Source organism: Triplophysa rosa, linkage group LG8 (assembly GCF_024868665.1).
Source record: "Triplophysa rosa linkage group LG8, Trosa_1v2, whole genome shotgun sequence".
In the NCBI taxonomy this organism is placed as follows: domain Eukaryota; kingdom Metazoa; phylum Chordata; class Actinopteri; order Cypriniformes; family Nemacheilidae; genus Triplophysa; species Triplophysa rosa.
Window position 1 is genome coordinate 19404796 of NC_079897.1, and position 19256 is coordinate 19424051.

General features: G+C 39.8%; 1 protein-coding gene across 1 annotated transcript; it reads left to right on the plus strand.

Moving 5' to 3' along the window:
- The first annotated feature begins 9328 nt into the window (after nt 1-9328).
- efna1b (ephrin-A1b) lies at nt 9329-19011 on the plus strand. The gene is made up of 5 exons (XM_057340564.1): nt 9329-9597; nt 17115-17410; nt 17521-17586; nt 17672-17767; nt 17944-19011. Exons 1-5 carry the CDS (start codon nt 9500-9502, stop codon nt 18063-18065), a joined length of 678 nt encoding a protein of 225 aa, XP_057196547.1. The 5' UTR covers nt 9329-9499; the 3' UTR covers nt 18066-19011.
- Nucleotides 19012-19256: the final 245 nt, after the last annotated feature.

Consider the following 19256-nt stretch of genomic DNA (forward strand, 5'->3'; position numbering starts at 1 on the left):
AAATAATGTTTCATACGTCATATTAAATACATTAAATTGATTAAAATGTATTCAGCCGCATTCTATTTACATTCCAAAGAAAAATCTTGGTATTGAATCGGTTAGTCCCTTACCATACCAACATCATTAGACATCTGACATGACGGATGACTATGTGCATTTGTTGCAGATTTTGTTGATCTAAAGACAACTGAAAAAACTGAAGGCCAGATGTCATTTCTTACTTGAGTTGGAAATATACAGCGAGTTATGTTTACTTTTGAGCTCCCACATTAGTTTGTTTATCACGTTGCTTCTCTCACAAACAAAAAGAAGAGTGCCATTTTGTTCGAAAAATAAATGCATCCAGATGCTTGTTACATTTGCACGCTACAAAATTTGAAGACTTGACTTTAAGGTCATTTTTCCACAATGTTTAATTCCCCCCATTTTTACAGAATTTTCATCTGACACTTGAAGTGAAAAAGTTTTGAATCAGCTGCCTATGTATACTTATCGACAAGAAAACATTCATAATACCTAAGAAATGATTTAACCGCATTCAATGTCTAGACCTAACAGACATACACAGAGGCTAACGAACATTATTCAACCAGCGATACGGCTAGTCAGACAGACTATAGTGGTCAACCCAAACCTCCTTTATGGTTTCTGGTGTGAGGGCTAGCAGTAGCTAGACGTATAGACAAGCTAAGCCTTTAATTGGGTTAAATAAACAGCAACCGCCCCCCACCCACATACAAACGTCACACTTTGTTCTGTTATATAGATCCTAATAGACTTAATCACGCACACCCTTGAAGATCATCCTGGCTAACACTGTAATAACCTTATGTGTGCAAGTAATGTCATTATTTCCTGTAGAAAACAACAAACTGCAGCAAGCATTACATTGGACCAATGACTGCTTTTGGAAAAGCATAAACAGCTTATTAAAGTGATAGTTCACCTCCAAAAAAAATCTGTCATCATATACTCACCCTCTAGTCATTTCAAACCTGTATGACTTTCTTTCCTCTCCAGAAAACAAAAGATGATATTTTGAAAAAAGTTAGTAAACAAAACAATGGTGGTACCCATTCGTTTCTATTGTATAGACACAAAACCAATGCAAGTCACTGGGTTCTGCCATTGTTTGGTTACAAACCTTCTTCAATATATTTTCTTTTGTGTTCTGCAGAAGAATGAAAGCCAAACAGCTCTGAAATGACAAGAGAAATAATTTTCGGGTGACTACACCTTTAAATGCATCTTGTGTTTTAACACTTGACACCAGTGTGTTGGTTGCTACTTAACCTAGTCCTGCATTACTACCCTTCATACTGTTACTTTTTGCATTAGGTTGCATTTTTACGTTAGGTTAATACAACTGGCTTTAAATGTTCACATCTGACAAAAATCAAGAGTTCTTTTATTAATATATCATGGTTTAAAATATGTGTATATTTTAAAATGTAATTTTCTTATATAGTGTTCCTAGTTTTATCTGGTTCATTAGCTGGACCAGAAATTTGCATGCTAAGCTCACATTGTACATACAGAACAATAGGCTGACACATAAAAATGTAAATTAGGATCAGAAATATTTATATATTTTTCATGAGCTCATAATATCAATCATCTGGGTTTCTGGTTTATGTCCTGTGGGAAGATCCATAATACAGAACAGACCGTCCCAAATGCTCAACACCAGGTGTGCGTGTGTGTTTTTGTGTGTGCACGACCGCTGCTGTTTGTATGGCCAGAGGGAGAGCCCTTCACAAGCAGAGTAAGTGTTAGACGTTGAGTTCTTGTTAATGATGTGTCACTTTTGCAACAAGTTTCACACACTTCCTCCTGCCAATAACACAGGCTGTCCCAAACACACAGCCAAACCGAACAACAACACAACTACACCGTAACACAACCGTACAACAAAGCCTGTCACATAGAAAAAACATCAGAAGCACATAACATAGTATTGCTACAGTGTAACACAACCTGCCACACTGAAACATTACCCAGTAACATAATTCAACCCACTATACAATACACATAGCACAGTCTTTCAAAAAGACACAGCCACATAACACAGGCTGACACATAGAAAAACACCACAATTATATAAGACAATGTTCTTGCCCATCGATTCCTCAACACTCTTATACAGCACAACTTTGCATTGTAATCTGCCGCACAGATAATAAACAATAGCATCACGAAACTCTAAAAACACTTTTGTCATCCACAATTGCTTGATATTCAAGATAATTCACAGCCAGACATAATCACAGCCACATTCGTACATTTTTTGCACATTTTGTTAAACGAACTTAAAATGTATTGTTAAATAGCTGCCCTGGAACGAACTTGAATTACTTTTTTACTACTGTTTTTATGTATGCTGTTAGGTTAAATGTGTTGTAAAAACTTATTTATTCATTAATTTATTCATCAGGTGATATTATTAATAAATTATGTTTTTCTTAATGTGTTTGTTATGCTTGGATTACTGTGTTACCTGCAGTAGAATGTTGTGTTGCAACATTGTTATCTACAACATCGGTGCGCACGATGAGACACAGAAACATTGTGAAATGAGAGGACCGGCCAGAGGAGAGCAAAAACTGCATGGGTGAAAAGGTGAAAGAGAAGGAGGGAGAGAGCAGATGAGATCTAGACCACATGACTACACCACTGAGGCTGCTGTGGTCAGGGTTAGGTGAGTGATTATCTACCTCACTCTCCTACACAAATACACTGATTCTGAGTACTTCTAGAGAGATAAAGAAACGGTAACGAACAGGCTGTGTGTGTACACGTGCAGTAGAAATCTATGTATATGCGTGAATGTGCTGAATAAGGCAAGCATTCTCCAGCATGTATTTACAGAATATACTCTCATGTTACACGAGTTATGGTATGCGTGTATTTTTATGATACACATGTTCATGAACACATCAGTCACACATCATGTAAATAACTATAGCAAAAAAAGTGGAAAGCCCCCTTAAAGGTGCTGTGTGTAATTTTTTGGAGGAAAGAATGACAGAAAAAAGACAGAAATGCAATATGATATACATAACTATGTCTTCAGATGTACATAAAGACCTTACATAATGAAGTGTTGTGCTTTTATTACATTAGAATGAGCTATTTCTATCTACATACCCCGCAGGTCCCCTTACATGGAATTCTCCATGTTGTTTCTACAGTAGCCCTAAACGGACAAAATGCACTACAGAGCGCGTTACGTAAATATGTTGTCTCCTTAGGCAAAGAAGCAAAAACGTGAAGACGACATAGTCCTGTGTCAGCAGCCATAGTGCTTCGAAAGGGAGGGGTGGGAGTGAGCCGTCGGTTGCAATTTGCAACCTCACCACTAGATGCCACTAAATTTCATACACTGGACCTTTAAGTCATCGCTCTTTAGTGCATTAATAAAGCAGAGAGCACATTCAAAAGTTTACATTTCTGCATTTGGAAGAGACTGCATTTAAAATGCAATCAGGGTATAGATTTTATCAGGATATGATTTCTTTGGGAATTAAACCCCTGACCTTGGCGTTACTAGCACAGCTGAGCTACAGGAAGAGGAGATTTAGTCTTACTGTAACTAATTGTTTATTCGTTATTCTACAATTTCAGCACTAGTTGCACACAAAAAATGACCTTTAAAAGACGACTGAATACACAAAACCCTATGAAGCATCTGTCAATCGAAAGGATGTAGCAGGAGCAACAAACTAACAACATTATCATCTATGCTTTCCAGTAATGCTGGTAACATCCTAACCATATAGGTCGATGCTATTTCTATTTTAACTTGAAAACATAATCTTAAACATACATTTATGGTTTAAAAAAGCGTGAGTCAGTTTTGCAGACAGCTGTTTTGTCTGAATCATGCTGATGATTCTCTGAAAAACAGTAGCCCGCATGATCCAGCATCTCTGTATCTGCCTCTTTGTTCCTGTTCCTTTGTTCTGTTCTCTCTGTCCTTAAAACACATCACACCAAGCCAAAATGATACAATCACAGGCACACTGACTTGACTACCTTAAAACTACTTGTTTCGTGCCTGTGTGTGTGATCGTGAGTGTGTATAAATTGTCACTCGTCACACCTCGCCTCCGCAATCTACAAGTCAGCCCATCTGGGATCCTTGAATATGTGTCTGTTTCATTGCTGGTGAATAGAGTGCCAAAACAGAGAGTGACAGAGACCTGTTTCTTTCGGGTATCGCCAGGACAGAGGGCTGAAGACAATGGGGTATATGAGGAGCGTGTGTGTGTTGGTACTTCAGATTATTTTATGGATAGCTCAGGTTCTGACTTCTATGCGTTTTACAAAGTATCAGATATATACAGTAAGTGTCATTTTTTATTAATTGCATTTTTTTAAATTAAAATGCATGAACCAGATGTGCTGAACTTGAAAGAAGAGTTTGCTACAAACAGTTTTCGCCAGTTTTCTCTTAGAAAATCCACAGCTTCTTAGTAACATCCAAGAAGCAAAAATCTCAATTTGTTTTCCATTTGTTTCTATTACTCTCTTGGACAAACAAATAGGAAATAAAAGACATTTGGTGATTTAGATTTTGTTTTTTCCAAGTAGTGCCATATAGCTTTACTGTCTCACAGTCCTCTGGAATGGGTTGACAGTTTTACACTCTAAACAGAAAGATTAGTATTTAACTGCAATGTATTTAGGTTAAGACTCAACTTCTATAAGGCTGGACACATGTAATGGGTCTGAGGGTGTAAATGTGTGTGTAACTGAACAAATAAAGGGCAACAAGAAGCACAAAAAATTAGGAAAGAGCGAGACGTGACAGATGCCACCTGATGAAGCCTGTAAAAGAACAGACAACAGAAATGGATGGTAATTGGTGGTGGTGATGGTGTGTGTATGTTGAAGGAGGCGCTGAAGAAGACAGAGAGAAAGATAAAGCGAAACTGTGGCAGCCGTCTGACACATACAGCAATCTTTCATCTGCTGCTTTTAATCCTGACATGGTCCATATTCGTGATAAAGCTCGGGCTTGCATAACCAAAACAAGAAAATTCATAATCATAACACTAAGCCGTCTGACCACTTCTAAATTTAGATGGGCTTTTAGGAGAACTGAGAGAGAACAAGAGAAATATGGCTTAAAGGGACAAGAATATGACAGTGATGTAGAGATACGGTGACAGTAACACAAAGAAAAGAAAGACCAAATGAGAAGAAAATGAATAGGATGTCACTAGCTAAAGGAGAACAAGAACGAGTGGAAATAATGAGTGAAATGTAAAAAAAAAAAACATTGTTTGAAGAGTCTAAAAAAGGAGAAAGGCAAAAATGGCATGTATAGAGAAATGAGAATAAATATCAATTAAATCAAGAAAATGCCCTTTTCAAGGGGAATATTTTTAGCTGCACAAGATGTTGTCCATGTATGTAAATTACTTCTATCTGAAATTTTAATGTCAATCTAAACATACAGTATGTTATTAATTTCTCATTATGGCCAAAATCACATGCCAATAAAAACTTGATCGAAACATTTTCACAATTTGAAAAAGTAATATAGACAACAGGGCACTACAGTGTTAAAAGAATCACTTTTCATCCTAAATTCTGGTTTTTCTAATCTTTGTTTGAACAATTAAAACAGTAGAAATCAAGTATTCCTGGATTGAATGAAATGAGCATTAGTGGAGGGCCCAGGAACAAAAGAACATGTGGAACAGAGACAAGCAGGAATGATAGGAAGAGGCAAAGAAAATGACCAGTGCAATGAAAACTCAAGTTAATTATTGGCCTCTGTTTAATAGTTAAGACAGAAGTGTGAGAGTGTGTATGGGCATCGGCTTTAGAACACACCCCTGGTCCTTCATTTACCCCCTGTGGAGTAACAGGAGCTCTATTGTGAAGGAGTGTGCCATACCAGAGCCTGGGTCCACAATGGAGACCACCTGTATGCTAATGAGTGGTCATCCCATTGTATCTGCAAAAAGAGAACAGCTTGTTGGAGTGTGCCGCAATGAGACGGGGTGTGGCAAAGCGGAGAGACAAATAGGGTGACAGAAGTGTGAATGTGTGCCGTGGGGTCAGACCGCGGTGCTTCTAATTGATGACCTCAGATGGAGGGCACGGAAAACAGGCTTTGATTTTAATACAATTGCCCTGTTTTTTTTATCTTTGTGTGGTTAATTCGTCTGTGTGCATGTGACCACACACTGGGATCCAAAAGTCTGAGTTCACATTAAAGGGACAGTTCACCCCAAAATGAAAATTCTGTCATCCATTTACTGACCCTCAAGTTGTTCCAAATCTGTATAAATGTATTTGTTCTGATGAACACAGAGAAAGATATTTGGAAGAACACATGTAGTCAAATAGTTCTTGGCCACAATTGACTACTATAGTAGGAAAAATGACAATGGTAGTCATTCTGGTAGGTATTCTCCAAAATATCTTCTTTTGTGTTCAACAGAACAAAGAAATGTATACAGATTTGGAACAATCCGGATTCGGAGTCATTTTTTCTACTATGGTAGTCAATGGTAAATTTTTGGTTACAAGCATTATTCCAAATATCTTTCTCTGTGTTCATCAGAACAAAGAAAATTATACAGATGTGGAACAACTCAAGGAGGAGCAAATGAAGACCGAATTTTCATTTTGGGGTGAACAGATCCTTTAAAGAAAGAAAAAGTTGTTTTTTTCACACAAATTGTTATTTTGATAAATGATTTTGTAAGAAAAACATGCCAAATTAAAGAATTTTACCAGTGGCGGTGTTCGACTTTCAGGCCTCATTGTTCTTTGACATTATACATTTGTTCATTCTTCTCTTAACTAACGTCATACGTTGCTCCACGTAAAAAGGTTTTTCTACCAGCAATACGCGGATAAGGGGAGATAACATTTTTATGTTTTTGCACTGTGAAAACTTCCCCAACTATTCTTTCTCTCCTACATAAACACCTACTCCATTCTCCAGGTCATCCTTCACTTTTGTTAGTTTCTATTATGCAATTTTAAACCCACATTTTGCTCTTCGTTTATCTCTCTGCACACAACCCACCTGTACGCCGCTCCATCTCTCCCCCTCAATGTTTTGCAATAACATGTTCTCTGATACACCTCAGGGTGTATCTTGACACAACGATACAGAGATCCACTCCTTGCTTTCAACCAAACCCTCAACGGCTTCTGCCATCTCCACCCTTAATAGGTCCTCACCTGTTGTCATAACTCGCTTTGTTTCTCATCTTTTTTCATAAATAAATCACCTGAGTTCACCCTCCCACTTTCCCCACGTCTTCCTTTCAGAAGAGTTCTTACACGCAAAATAGTATAATTATACCTCAGAAATTATTCAATGAGGTGAGTCTGGAAACCAAAACATTGTGAATAAAAATGTTTTCTGCAGGTGCCGGAAGGGCAGACACCGCTTGAAGCGCTGCATAAAGGTTGTCCAAAGTTTGTAAATGTTATTGTTGTCATCATTCTTATTACATAACTGTGGCGCTAATTTTGTATGCCAGCCAGCTAACAAACAGAGTTAATGTACCATAGGGACACATTTAGCTTGTGATAACAGCTATGGGCTTGTTTCACAATGAGGAATAAATACATTTTTCATGAGGTATTTCATCATTACCATCTGAAGTCAGGAGCTGAATTATTTTCTTTGCATCTAACTGAGTATGAGCCCATATGAAAATGTACTGGCAACATGAGAGCTTAAATGACAAAACTCTCAATTTTCATAATGGGTTGTTATTTAATTATCAGTCTTGTTGTCATTTATCATCTTGCTGGATATCCTGCTCTTCAAAAGTTTTACCTCAAAAGCTGGACCCACCGAATGAATGCCGCCTGTACAATGAAGGAACACTTTACACGGTGACATTAACAAGACATTAGAGAACATTAGTGTTGAAGTGGACACAATGTTTCTGTGCTGAATGGCAAAGCCATTGGCAAACGCCTTCGCTACTGTGTAAAACTGAGGTCCATTATGCAAATGCAGCCTTTGTTCAGCCATCGTTCAGAACACTGGACAACTGCCCATTCACATTCGCACACATACACTTACGCGCAAAGTGGACAGTATGGCCAACAAATGCTAAATACTCCCACACAGATCTAGCCAAACAACGGCTACTGTGAGGGGAAGAATGAGAGAAAACTAACCAGACAGAGTGCAAATGGAAAGAGAGAAGGAAGGGGGGTTTTCAGCTTCTGTCATATATTCTGATAGGCTCAATGTATGCTGCCAAGTTCTTCTGTCAGGGAAGCCTGCTGTGGGCAGATCTGTTCCTGAACATTTGCTCAGAGCTCTACCTCCTACGCTAATGGAACTCATAAGCACAGAGTTTTCAAAACGGCAACTCCTGATACATGACAAATTGGCCTGCTCACCTGGCGAAGGTGACGCACTGCGCTCATGACAGACAGAAAAGCCCCCTAACGCGTGCGTACTCAGCCCTGACTAACTGTCCCGAACTGAAGCCTTTAGCAACATATAACATGTATGAGCCTGCCCAGCCCATCCCAAAATAGTCCACAGGTAGACACTTTCCACTCAGCTCACCTTCTGACTGAAGAAATCTGGACATGGGATAATTGCTGTCCACTTTGACCCTTGGACAAGTAGCTAGACCAGAATTAGAGATCCCCCCTGCAGAGGGGAGTGAAGGGGGAGAAGCCTTGATGACAGCAGAGGTGATGTCATAATGCCGTTATCACCCGTAAAAGAGGATTTAAGGGATTATAGTTTTTGATTGATACCCAGGAAAATCCTGCATTGTCTGTCACTAATGCACAACGAGTGAATTTACACATGTAATATTTCATAAGTAACATGAATGCAGCTGCCCACGGTTAAATTACTCAACTTGGTGTCATGCTGATTAATGAACAGGGTTTTAGTCTCACTTCCTGTAAACAGGTTACAGAAAAACAGCTATAGAAATTGTTTGCAGACTTCTAGACAACCGTGTCTGAATCTTATGACGAGACAAAAGGTAAAATAACCCAATCACGTATTTACAAACATGAGTAAAAAATGAAATTTAAGCGTGTATTATAAATAAACGTAATTTGTATCTTAAAACAATATTAAAGGATGTGTTCGTTTCCATAACTGAATAAAAATATAAATAACCGACTTATAAAACAGGATTTATTCATCACTACAGATGGCTCGTTGTTGTCTTCAATCTTTTAAGCCTGTGCGTAAAGGCGTGTCAAAGGAGAGCGAGTCTCTGCTCTTATTGGGTGCCTTGAGATAAGAGGCGTGGCTTTGCGCGCTGTAACATAAAAAGACTCGAGCGCACATTTCACTGAGTCAGGTTTAGCGCAACAGTTTGTGATAGAGGGACGTACAGAACTTATTCAAGCAAACCGAATCATTAGAGTTTCAGCGTTGCTTGCACTGCAGAAGTGCACGCACATTTGCTCTTTCAACTTGCAAAACATTTTGTTTATTGTTGTTTAAAGGTATTATTATATCTCGGACTCAATGGATTTGCTGTGGCTTGTGTGTGTAACGGTGAGCGTCAGCGCCTGGCACGCATCTGCGGAGCGACACAGTGTGTACTGGAACAGCTCAAACGCAAAGTAAGTTTCATGACTTCTACTTATTATTTGATTAAAACCGTTTGTCTGCCTTTATGTATGTAGTTTTCACGTTTTACTTTAAATTTGTAACTCCTGCTAGTATTCTCCTTTGATCTCATACACTCAGAAGTTAACCGAGTTTTTAAAGCACTGTTTTGGTTATTTATCCTGAGCACAGTTGCTGAACTAAACGACTATGAATTCGCAACCTTTCAGCTGGTTTATCTTATGATATTTACATTGAATATAATGCATTGTTGTAATATTTTAATGTTTATTTTCTTCACTGTAAGGTTTAATGATATGGGCAACGGGTTTAAAGAGCATCTCTAATACTTATTACTTCATAACAATAATAACACATTTCTTACAAGCTCGGTTACGTTATATTTGTTGTTGTTGGGCTGTTTACGCTTTCTGCTGATCACACTTCGCTTATCTCTGAATCTAACCTTTAACGTGTTCTTATAAATGGCCATTATTGTGCAAGAGACAGCATCTGGGCAAAGTAGTACATGGAAAGAAATCCAGACAGATGGACAGACAGATCAGCCTATATATATATATATATACACACACTGTTCGTATATATACACAGACGCGCGCGCACACACACACACACACACATGGAGCAATAAATAGACAGACATGAGCAGTCTGGACCAAAATATCTATGGCTAGTAGTAGCTTGCTCTTTTACGAGAAGGATTTTGTAACTGTATGTTATTAAGTTGTGTTACTGTATGCTAACATGGTACATGGTTTGATGGTAAAAAGGACTGTCCATTCAGCACTTTAGGAAGATCAATACCAATGACAGCGATCAGTAAGATTTATTATGCTTTTAGTTGGAAACTTAAGAAAGAGAAAATGGGCTTTAATAGATGGTGGATCTTGTATCAAGGGCTATCAGTGTCATCTTGTTTACTGTAAAACAGCATCTTTGACCATCAAGTGACATGAAGATCTCACTGGTTGTATATTACCTGAAGGATCTTTTTCCATCTTTAGAAAAACATTGACTTGAACTCTCCTCAGAGAGTTCACCTTTATTTCCACGTACACAGTTCTTCGGATATTACCATGATAAACCTTTAATCGTAAAAGGTAGCTCTTAACGACTGGATTGCCAAGAAAATCTGTGCAAAGAGTCATGACCCAATGAAAGCATTACTGTTGTCAATAGTGATTCATGCCGTGTGTTATGATTCAGTCGCTCTCTGTGCTGTTGCGCAACCTACGTGTACCAGCCTTAAGCAGACACGGAGAGCGAGAGAGGCAGTCACAGAAGCAGCTGAGAAAAGAGAGATAGAATGACTTTAGGAAAACATGGACTGAAGCTAAAACTCCTTTAGGACCCGCTGTGAACGGAATGAGATGGAAGATAAGGTGATGAAGAAGGTGTAACAGAAACTGGTTGGATTTATTGGCTCAAACGGGAGTAGGAAAGAGTAAAAAGTAATTTGAGTTAAAAGGATGGAGATTGAGAAGAGAGAGAGAGAGAGAGAGAGAGAGAGAGAGAGATGGATGGATGGATGGCAGCAGTGTGTTGTGTGTTTGGATTTTTGGTGCCTAATCCAAAATGGAATCTACATTCAAGGGTAGAGTTGCATAATAAAAAAATGTAATAAACCACTAAACCTTGATGATTTTTTACATTATAAATCTGTGTTGTTTTTTTATTTTAAGAATTTCACCAACATAAACCATACATATGTCCCTCTATAAAAGTACACAAATCAGACCTACAATTGAAAATATGATGCCATCTTGAGCTGGTCATAATCTGGCAGCTGTGTTGGGAATTGAGTTTTATAGCAGTTCTTCCAAATTAATCCTCTCGCCTAATCCCATATTCTAAGAAAACAGAAACAATGATATTATCATTAATGGGATTTCCAGGCCGTTCCTTTTGTTTTCCTTTCACACTTTAATGGCTTTTTACTATAGCCAGTGATTATTCAATCAGCTCATGAAACACAATCAGTCAGTATGTAAATGGATTAGTGAGGCTTGGCTAATCAATGTCAGACCTCTAAAGCCAATTAAGTGTTAAATATTAATAGGAATGATGTTTATCTGTTTCGGCCTGTAACCGAATAGTGCACACACAAACAATCTGAAAAAAACACATGCACACACACTGGGTGTTTTTTTTTTAGCTAAGTGGGTGTGAGTGTGCGTGAAGGGTAATGATTTAATCTCCTGCGCGTGTCATCCGGCGAGCCGAATCTCTGGTTTGGCGAGTAAGTGCGTGAGTGTGTGCACTGGATTTTCAGGTCCGATGTCTGTATTGTGACAGGTGATGTTGTTTTTGACAGTCTGTTGTCGTGTTCATCACATGCCAGCGCTTGCACGCGAGGGTTTAAACCCCAGTCAACATCAACGTCGCCTAATCATTGCTTTTTCCCTGAATCATTAAACACAGGAGGTAAATGTATGAGTTGATTTTTGCATGTAACATACATGAGGTTTGATTGGCAGTGCAGGGGGGTGGTTTAATAAGCAACGTGTATCACTACACGCTGGTGAAACAGTGACTCATGCACACAAACAGTGTGGCACAGGGGGGAATTTGTAATTCGGGTATATTTAGTAGACAAGGATTCCTTCCTGCAAGCATGTTGCTATACTTGAGCTTTCAGCTGTCCACTCATTGTCCATTTCATTTCCTGTTTCTCCCTCTTGATTCGTTCTTTACGTGATGTACTTCTTTGTTCTCCTTAAACTTGGGAATCCAGTGCTGAAATGTAGCATTAATTGTCTTGAGGAGGGATTTTAAAGAAGCAGACAGTTCAGCATACGTATCCAGACAGATTCCACAGACGGACCATAAATCCATTTTCTTGAACCTCTTTGTTCTTTGTCTCTAGCTCATAAACGCACACGGTGTCAAAACAGCTACTGTATGTACACTTGTCTATAATCTGTGAATCGGACAGAGTTCAGCCTCAGATTAAATGTTCGTAATCTGAAGACTGACCCATTCACACAAAAAACACTGTTGTATGTATAGATTTTGTAATCCAGTGCTGCATAATCCCACTCTACTCAGAAATGGACGTGTATGGAAAACATAATCCATCATTCCAAAAAGTATTATGGAATGCACTACACACTAGGGGTTTGATTACAAAACGCTCTAATTTTGGTTTCTGCTGGTTTTTAAGTAGTTAGGTGTTGATAATCATCTAAAACATTTCTCCGGAATGAACAAGGGAGTTCTAGTTTGGTATGTTGCTTTTCTCTTTTGTCTATTTTCCTTTTAACCCTAAAAATCTTCCCTCAGTTTTCCCTCTCCTTATCTCCACCACAGACTTCCTTACTATTTCTCTTCATACCCTTCCTGCTCAGTCTTTCTTTTCCCACACAAGTCCTAGTCATCCACTTGTCTTGCTCCCTGATTGCAGTTTTGATTCCCACTACACTGTTGCGTTCAAGTTTTCCTGTTTTTGTGCCATTGGTGTACTTGATTGTGTAATTGTAAGCATAGTAAAGTGTGTGACCTGTGAAAACGTAAACAACAGCAGCATGTTGCCCTGTACTATTTAATTGCCTCAAGTTGCCTGTCGGCATTCAACGTTTCATAGCAGCTCACTATCACCACCTACAGACCATTGAAATACATTATGACAACAAACGGAATCGTTCTTCCCTTTCATTGACAGAAAAGGTAGTGCAAGGCTGTGTTTATCATTTATTAAATACTTCTTCCCCTAACATTGCTGACTTTGAACAAAGCTCACAGTATGTTAGCAAACACCAAGCCAACGTAACAGCAGGCAATTAGCATTCATTTAAAAGTGAAAGAGAAACGGAGGAGGGGGGAGATCGGGCATTTGTAAGGGACAGACTTAGAAAGACACACTCGGGGGATGGGTGGGGGGTCAGAGGTCAGACCGAAAGAAAGAGTGTTTCCCCAAAAATTAGCCTGAATGAAGAGGCCCTGGTTTATAATGTGATTTTAAACAGAGGAGAGAAAGAAAGAGGGCGGAGAAGATGGATGAACAGGGGGATGGGAGATATAAGATTTATGTACAGATAAGGGTGGAGTGGATGGACAGAGATGGATGGCTGGGGAAATCGACCACAGTTTAAAAAAAATCTCTTTTTATAATGATCTATTTTTTTAACTAACCACAGATGGTGTCTAACTCCCAATAGTGTTTATTATATATTTACAATCATCCATGTAGTCACCCATTTGCAACTTCACTTGAAACATATGTCTGTAACCTCCTCCACCCCCACGTTAAAGCCTGTAAACGGTCCGTGTTAGACGGTTCTGCTGAATAGCAGCGGTATGATCCGTGTGCTCAGTGTGATAATCCCTGGTTTGGAAGAACGGATTAGCTGCCCGGCATTCCGACCCGCTCCGCTTCGGATGTGGTAATTACTGACATGCAATAGGTGAGAAGGACAATACAGGAATGTGAAGATCGGGAAGAAAGCGAGAGAGCCGTGAGGCTAATAAGACTTTGGGATGGCTTAGCACCCTGAACCTGTCCAATTTTAACAGGACCAAGGCGTAAGATTGAGACGTCTCTGTGTGTTCGACTCGTAATAAAGAGAGACAGACACAAATAGTGCTAAGGTTTACGTGCATGCCTGAACAGACAGGTTTCATTACTTGATAGTGTGAGAACAAGCCACTAAAATAGGATCATAATACGTGTCATGACAAGCAGAAGCTCTTAAAGGTTTTAGTAACCGAACACTCCTGTGCATGTGTGTGTGTGCGACGACTGCTGACAGCGAGTTTAACGCAGCTGGCAGTGTATGCATGTTGTGAAGCACACTGCGCTGACCATATATCAGTAAATGTATGCGTGTTCCCCGCTGACTCGGTAAGGGAGTGTCTGAAAATTCTGACCCTGAACTTTGACACTGACCCGTCTGATAGTTTGAAACCTTCAGCAGGGAGAGAAAGAAAGATAAAAAACAGATCAATCAGAGTGAAACTTTATATATAATGTAAAGACAAAAACATAATTCGCTCTTTAAAGAGATTAAAATTAAAATACTGTCATCATTTACTCTCCCTAGATATTTGGAAGAATGTTAGCAACTGACAGTTCTGAGGCACCACTAACTACCATAGTAGAAAAAATATCGTAAGAGTTTTTTTGTTGTTCTGAAGAATTTAGGAAAACAAACAGTTCTGGGGCACATTTGAAAACCATTTTAATGGTAGTCAATGGTGCCCCAGAAATCTCAGTCATTTTTGGGTGGAGTGTCCCTTTAAAATTAAGCTGAAGAGATGAAGCCAGACGCACCAGGCTCTTTAAAACAGGCTTTTTAATATATATTTTAAAACAAGTAAATTTAGAAAGAAAAGTTCAATTGAAGGTTTTTTCCTCTCTGGTCAGGATTTTTTCTCCTAGGGCATAACATGAGTCAGGACTGCCTCTTGTGTCCTTCTTTAAAAATAAAATAGGTGCCTGATGCCCCTGGATAAAAAGTAGCCAGGTTAAACCCAAAGGCTCCACTGTGTCTTCTGATAAATGGATGAGTGATGTGGCCCCCAGGTACAGACGTTCCTCTGGCAGACCATAATGAGCAAAGAGAGAAATAGCAGACCGTAGAGATCAGGTGGGAGATGTTTCATGTTTACCTTGATTCACAGCGAGCTTACACACTCTTACGCGCGGCCCGTCACCGAGTAAACTGTCACACGGGAACATGCGGGATACGGGCGCCTTTGAAGTGACAGATCAGCAGGATTAATAGAAAAACAGAGCTGCTGTGTGATTGTTGGAGCTATCGGCGACTGACCTTGGATCAGCTCAGGTTGATTAGACGGCATGAGATTGGCAGTGTGACTTCTAACCAGACCTAAGTGACCAAAGGCATGAGACCAACCCCAACCCTAAGGCTGATATATGTGTGTGTGAAATGGGGGAGTTAATGACACCCAATTCAAGTCGTGGCCTTGGTCTCGACAACTCCAGATCAGCTGCTTCAAAGGAACGTTGGAGGAAATGAGACGGAGGGAGTAAACCATGCCGTCTAACACGCCGCAAAACAAAGCGAAACTAGTTATTTGAATCACTTTGAGATTGATTTTTCTGTTGGTGTTGATGCCGCAGAGTTGGCGCATACCTACTGCCGTGACTGTTAAACGGTTTATTGAATACACACACAAACACGGCTTTCCCACACACGCAAAAGTCAGGAGGCTTAGCAAGGCATACACCCTGCCTTTTGAAAGCGCAACTGATTAGAAGCCGTGCGAGACAGACTCTAATCTCCACATTAGCTTGCGCTAATAAGCGCAGCGATGTGTGTGTTTACCCCCCATCTGAATAGACTGCGAAGCTGTTTAGACAGGTCGGCTAAGGCCTGACACAGTGGGAAAAGAGAGCGAGATGAAAAGGGTTGGAGGGGGATGCAGGGGGCCCGTCAGGAGCCTGCGTGTCTGTCCGTCATTTACCCGCGACTGCCAATGGCAACAACAACAGCTACATGTGCCAAAAGGGAGAAAGTGGTAGAGCAAAGGGCATGGGGGGAGCAAGGAGCCGCCTTGTGTTTTCATAGAGGTTCACATGGGGGCTGTGTGATTTTTGAGTGTAGGTAAATTTTATGGTAATATGCTTGGGTTTAAAGAATTTGGGTGTATGGAAACGTAACAATCAGAATGTTTATTACCTTGTGGGGTTGAGTGAGGGGTGGCAGTGTAAAAAAACACTCAGATTACTTAAGCTATGGATCATAAACTTTTGAATGTATTTGCAAGTGGTACAAAAAAATGACATGACATGACAACAAACACTCAACGGAGAGGTTTGTAGATTTGTCATTTATACATCAGACAAAATTCACATTCAACGACAGCAGGGGGAGGCTTAGATCAGACTCAAATGAGAAAAGCAAATGACACGATAATAAAAGGACAGACAGACAGAAGGTCATAAAAACTCTTAGAGCGGATTCAAAGAGCCGGTCAGTCTCGGCGGCTCCATCCCCGAGAGTGAGGAAGAGGTCATGAATCAAACAACAACAATCAAGAAAAACAGTCATGGCAAAAGTCCGTTCAAAAATGTGAAGTGGGCTAAGAAGGAGGAAAATTGACAAACCAAAGAAAAGAGGGAGGAAAATAGTCAAAGAATCTGATGAAAAGGAAATCTGTCATGGCTTCAAGAGAGAAAGAGAAATACAGTTGTAAGTGTTCCTTTCTACACTCTTTTATCCAATGTGACACAAACACACAGACAAGGCAATAGAGAAAAATAAAGAGGGATTTTACAGGGTGTTTTTAGTCATTCAAACAAATAAAAGGTGTAGGTAAAGGCTGATCATCAGTCACTGACGCCCACCTGTTTCAGGGTGTGTAAGCCTTGCGTTGGGTTGGCACTGATGCTTGCCTGGGGCCCTTTGGTGTTTCCATGATTTCTGTTTGTTTGCGCACTATGAGTTTCTTTTTTTCCTGGGCCATTTTAGTCCCAAGGTGTGTCTGCATTCTGTACACATGTGTTGCAAACATGACAACTCAACTTTGTTTTTCTTTCTTCCGCTAGTTTCCTGTGGGACGATTACACCGTTGAGGTCCGCATCAATGACTACCTAGACATTGTCTGCCCTCACTACACTCGGGGCAAGATCCCATCCCAGGAGGCCGAGCGGTACGTGCTGTACATGGTGGAGCTGGAGGACTATGAGGCCTGCAAGCCGCAGTCCTTCGACCAGCTGCGCTGGGAGTGCTCCAGGCCCTTCGCTCCTCACGCTCCAGAAAAGTTCTCCGAGAAGTTTCAGCGCTTCACTCCCTTCACTCTGGGCAAGGAGTTCCGCCAGGGAGAAAGTTATTACTATATTTGTAAGTATCCACATTCATATCTGTAAAAGCAACAATCGGGAGGATAAATCTGTAAAATTGCAATTTTTTGATTCCAATTGTAAATGATTTTTTCTTTTCTTTTTTTACAGCCAAGCCTCTTCACCATCATGGCCAGGAGTGTTTGAGACTGAAGGTGGATGTGGTTGGACCTCATGGTAAGAGTCGAATTTGTTCTTTGCCTTGTCAGTCAAGACTACTGCAACATTTCTAAAAACTCAACTTTATTGTGTTATGTTCTAGGTTCCAAAAACAAGAAGACAGTGGAGACAAAGGAAAACGTAGAAGGAAAAATGGCTGCAGGTGGTGTTCACAACCCATCTAACAGGCTTCCAGCAGGTGAGCACTTCTGATCTGTCGCTCTTTTCTCCGCTTCTGTCAGCACATCCATTTGCTTTAGAGAGTATGAGGAATGCCACAGACTTTGCAGCCTCTGTCAGCCAAGGTGTAAGAGTGTGACTTTAGTTATACAGTTGTGAAATGTTCTCATCGTGCTTTTTTTCTTCTCTTTTCAGATGACCCCGTTGCAATGTTCCCAGTTGTGCAGAGGAGTGTGGGCAGTTCAGGCGTCCACACAGCAACAGTCTCAGTTTTCGTCACATTGGCCTCTGTATTGCTCGGCATGCTTCTCCACTGAGCCTTTGGGACACAATGGACTTTATTGCTGGTGCTGGTCACTGGCTCCAACAAAAATTTTATACTAAGAATTTTTTATACGAAGTAAATGGACTGAAGTTTTGGTGCTGCGTGTAAGTTGTTGAGTGATGTGTTTGTGCTTGTGAGAGTGATGTGACCAGAGAACGGTGTTTTTGAAGAACCTTCTTTCTTTCTGCCGAGACATTTTTGAAGAGTGTTCACCATTCTGACATCCCCCTATTTACATTTATTTTGTAAACGGTATATTTTCTCTCTACCTGAAAAGCAGCACAAATGTATTTGCCAATGTTGAAATAAAAACCAAACCTGAAAAGCTTGTCCTTCAAAATTAACTGTTCACTGGAATTGTGATCGATTCGATCAATACCACTGTAGCCAAAGATCACAGGTATAATCTCAACCTTACCCTGACCTTGCACCGTATAAAGAATTGATGTTTGTGCATATAACAGTGTTTGTAAATCTAGAACAGTTGTGAAGCATAGATGTTTTTCTGTGTTCTCAATCTGGTGTTGCTGTTGTTTTAGTTGGTTTCTGTGATGTAATGTGAACACACCCTACAAAATATACTGGCACTAATTCAGAAAGCCACTAATCATACTGCAAAGATATAGATAATGTCAGATTTGTTTTCTTTTGTAACACAACATTTGGTTTTGAACAGCTATGTTCAGTTGTGCTGCGTGTGCGTGTGCGTGTGTGTGTGTGAGAGAGGCTGGCCTTCTCTTCTATTTCTGACAGAGAGCACAACTGTACACATGCAAAGATCAATTCAAATGCTTTAAAATTCTCGAGTAAGTTAAAAGAACATTTTGATTTTGTAAAAAGTTTGTGTTTTGTACTGTGTTGGTTTATACACTTTTGTAAATAGTTATGTAAATATGTATATATTGAGAGTTATATAAAATAAAAATGTTTGTTTATTATGAAAAGGTGTCAAATGTATTTTTTATCATATGAATTTTTAGTGTCATATATGAAATGAAAAAACTACCATACAAAACATCTCCACAAGTACTAAGGGAGCATACACCGACTTTCAGGGGAATTGGAGACATCAAAGCTTTAACACTCTTAAATCAGTTCTCCCCTCTTTTCATCTCTCCATCCTGTCCAAGACATCTGTCATCTTCTAACCAAACACTCAAATGGGGGCGAGATGAATGAAAGG

Coding starts and splice junctions, on each gene's coding strand:
- efna1b (XM_057340564.1), top strand. CDS start 9,500: ATGGATTTGCTGTGGCTTGTGTGTGTAACGGTGAGCGTCAGCGCCTGG. Junction 17,587..17,671: donor GGATGTGGTTGGACCTCATG/GTAAGAGTCGAA, acceptor GTTATGTTCTAG/GTTCCAAAAACAAGAAGACA. Junction 17,768..17,943: donor ATCTAACAGGCTTCCAGCAG/GTGAGCACTTCT, acceptor TTCTCTTTTCAG/ATGACCCCGTTGCAATGTTC.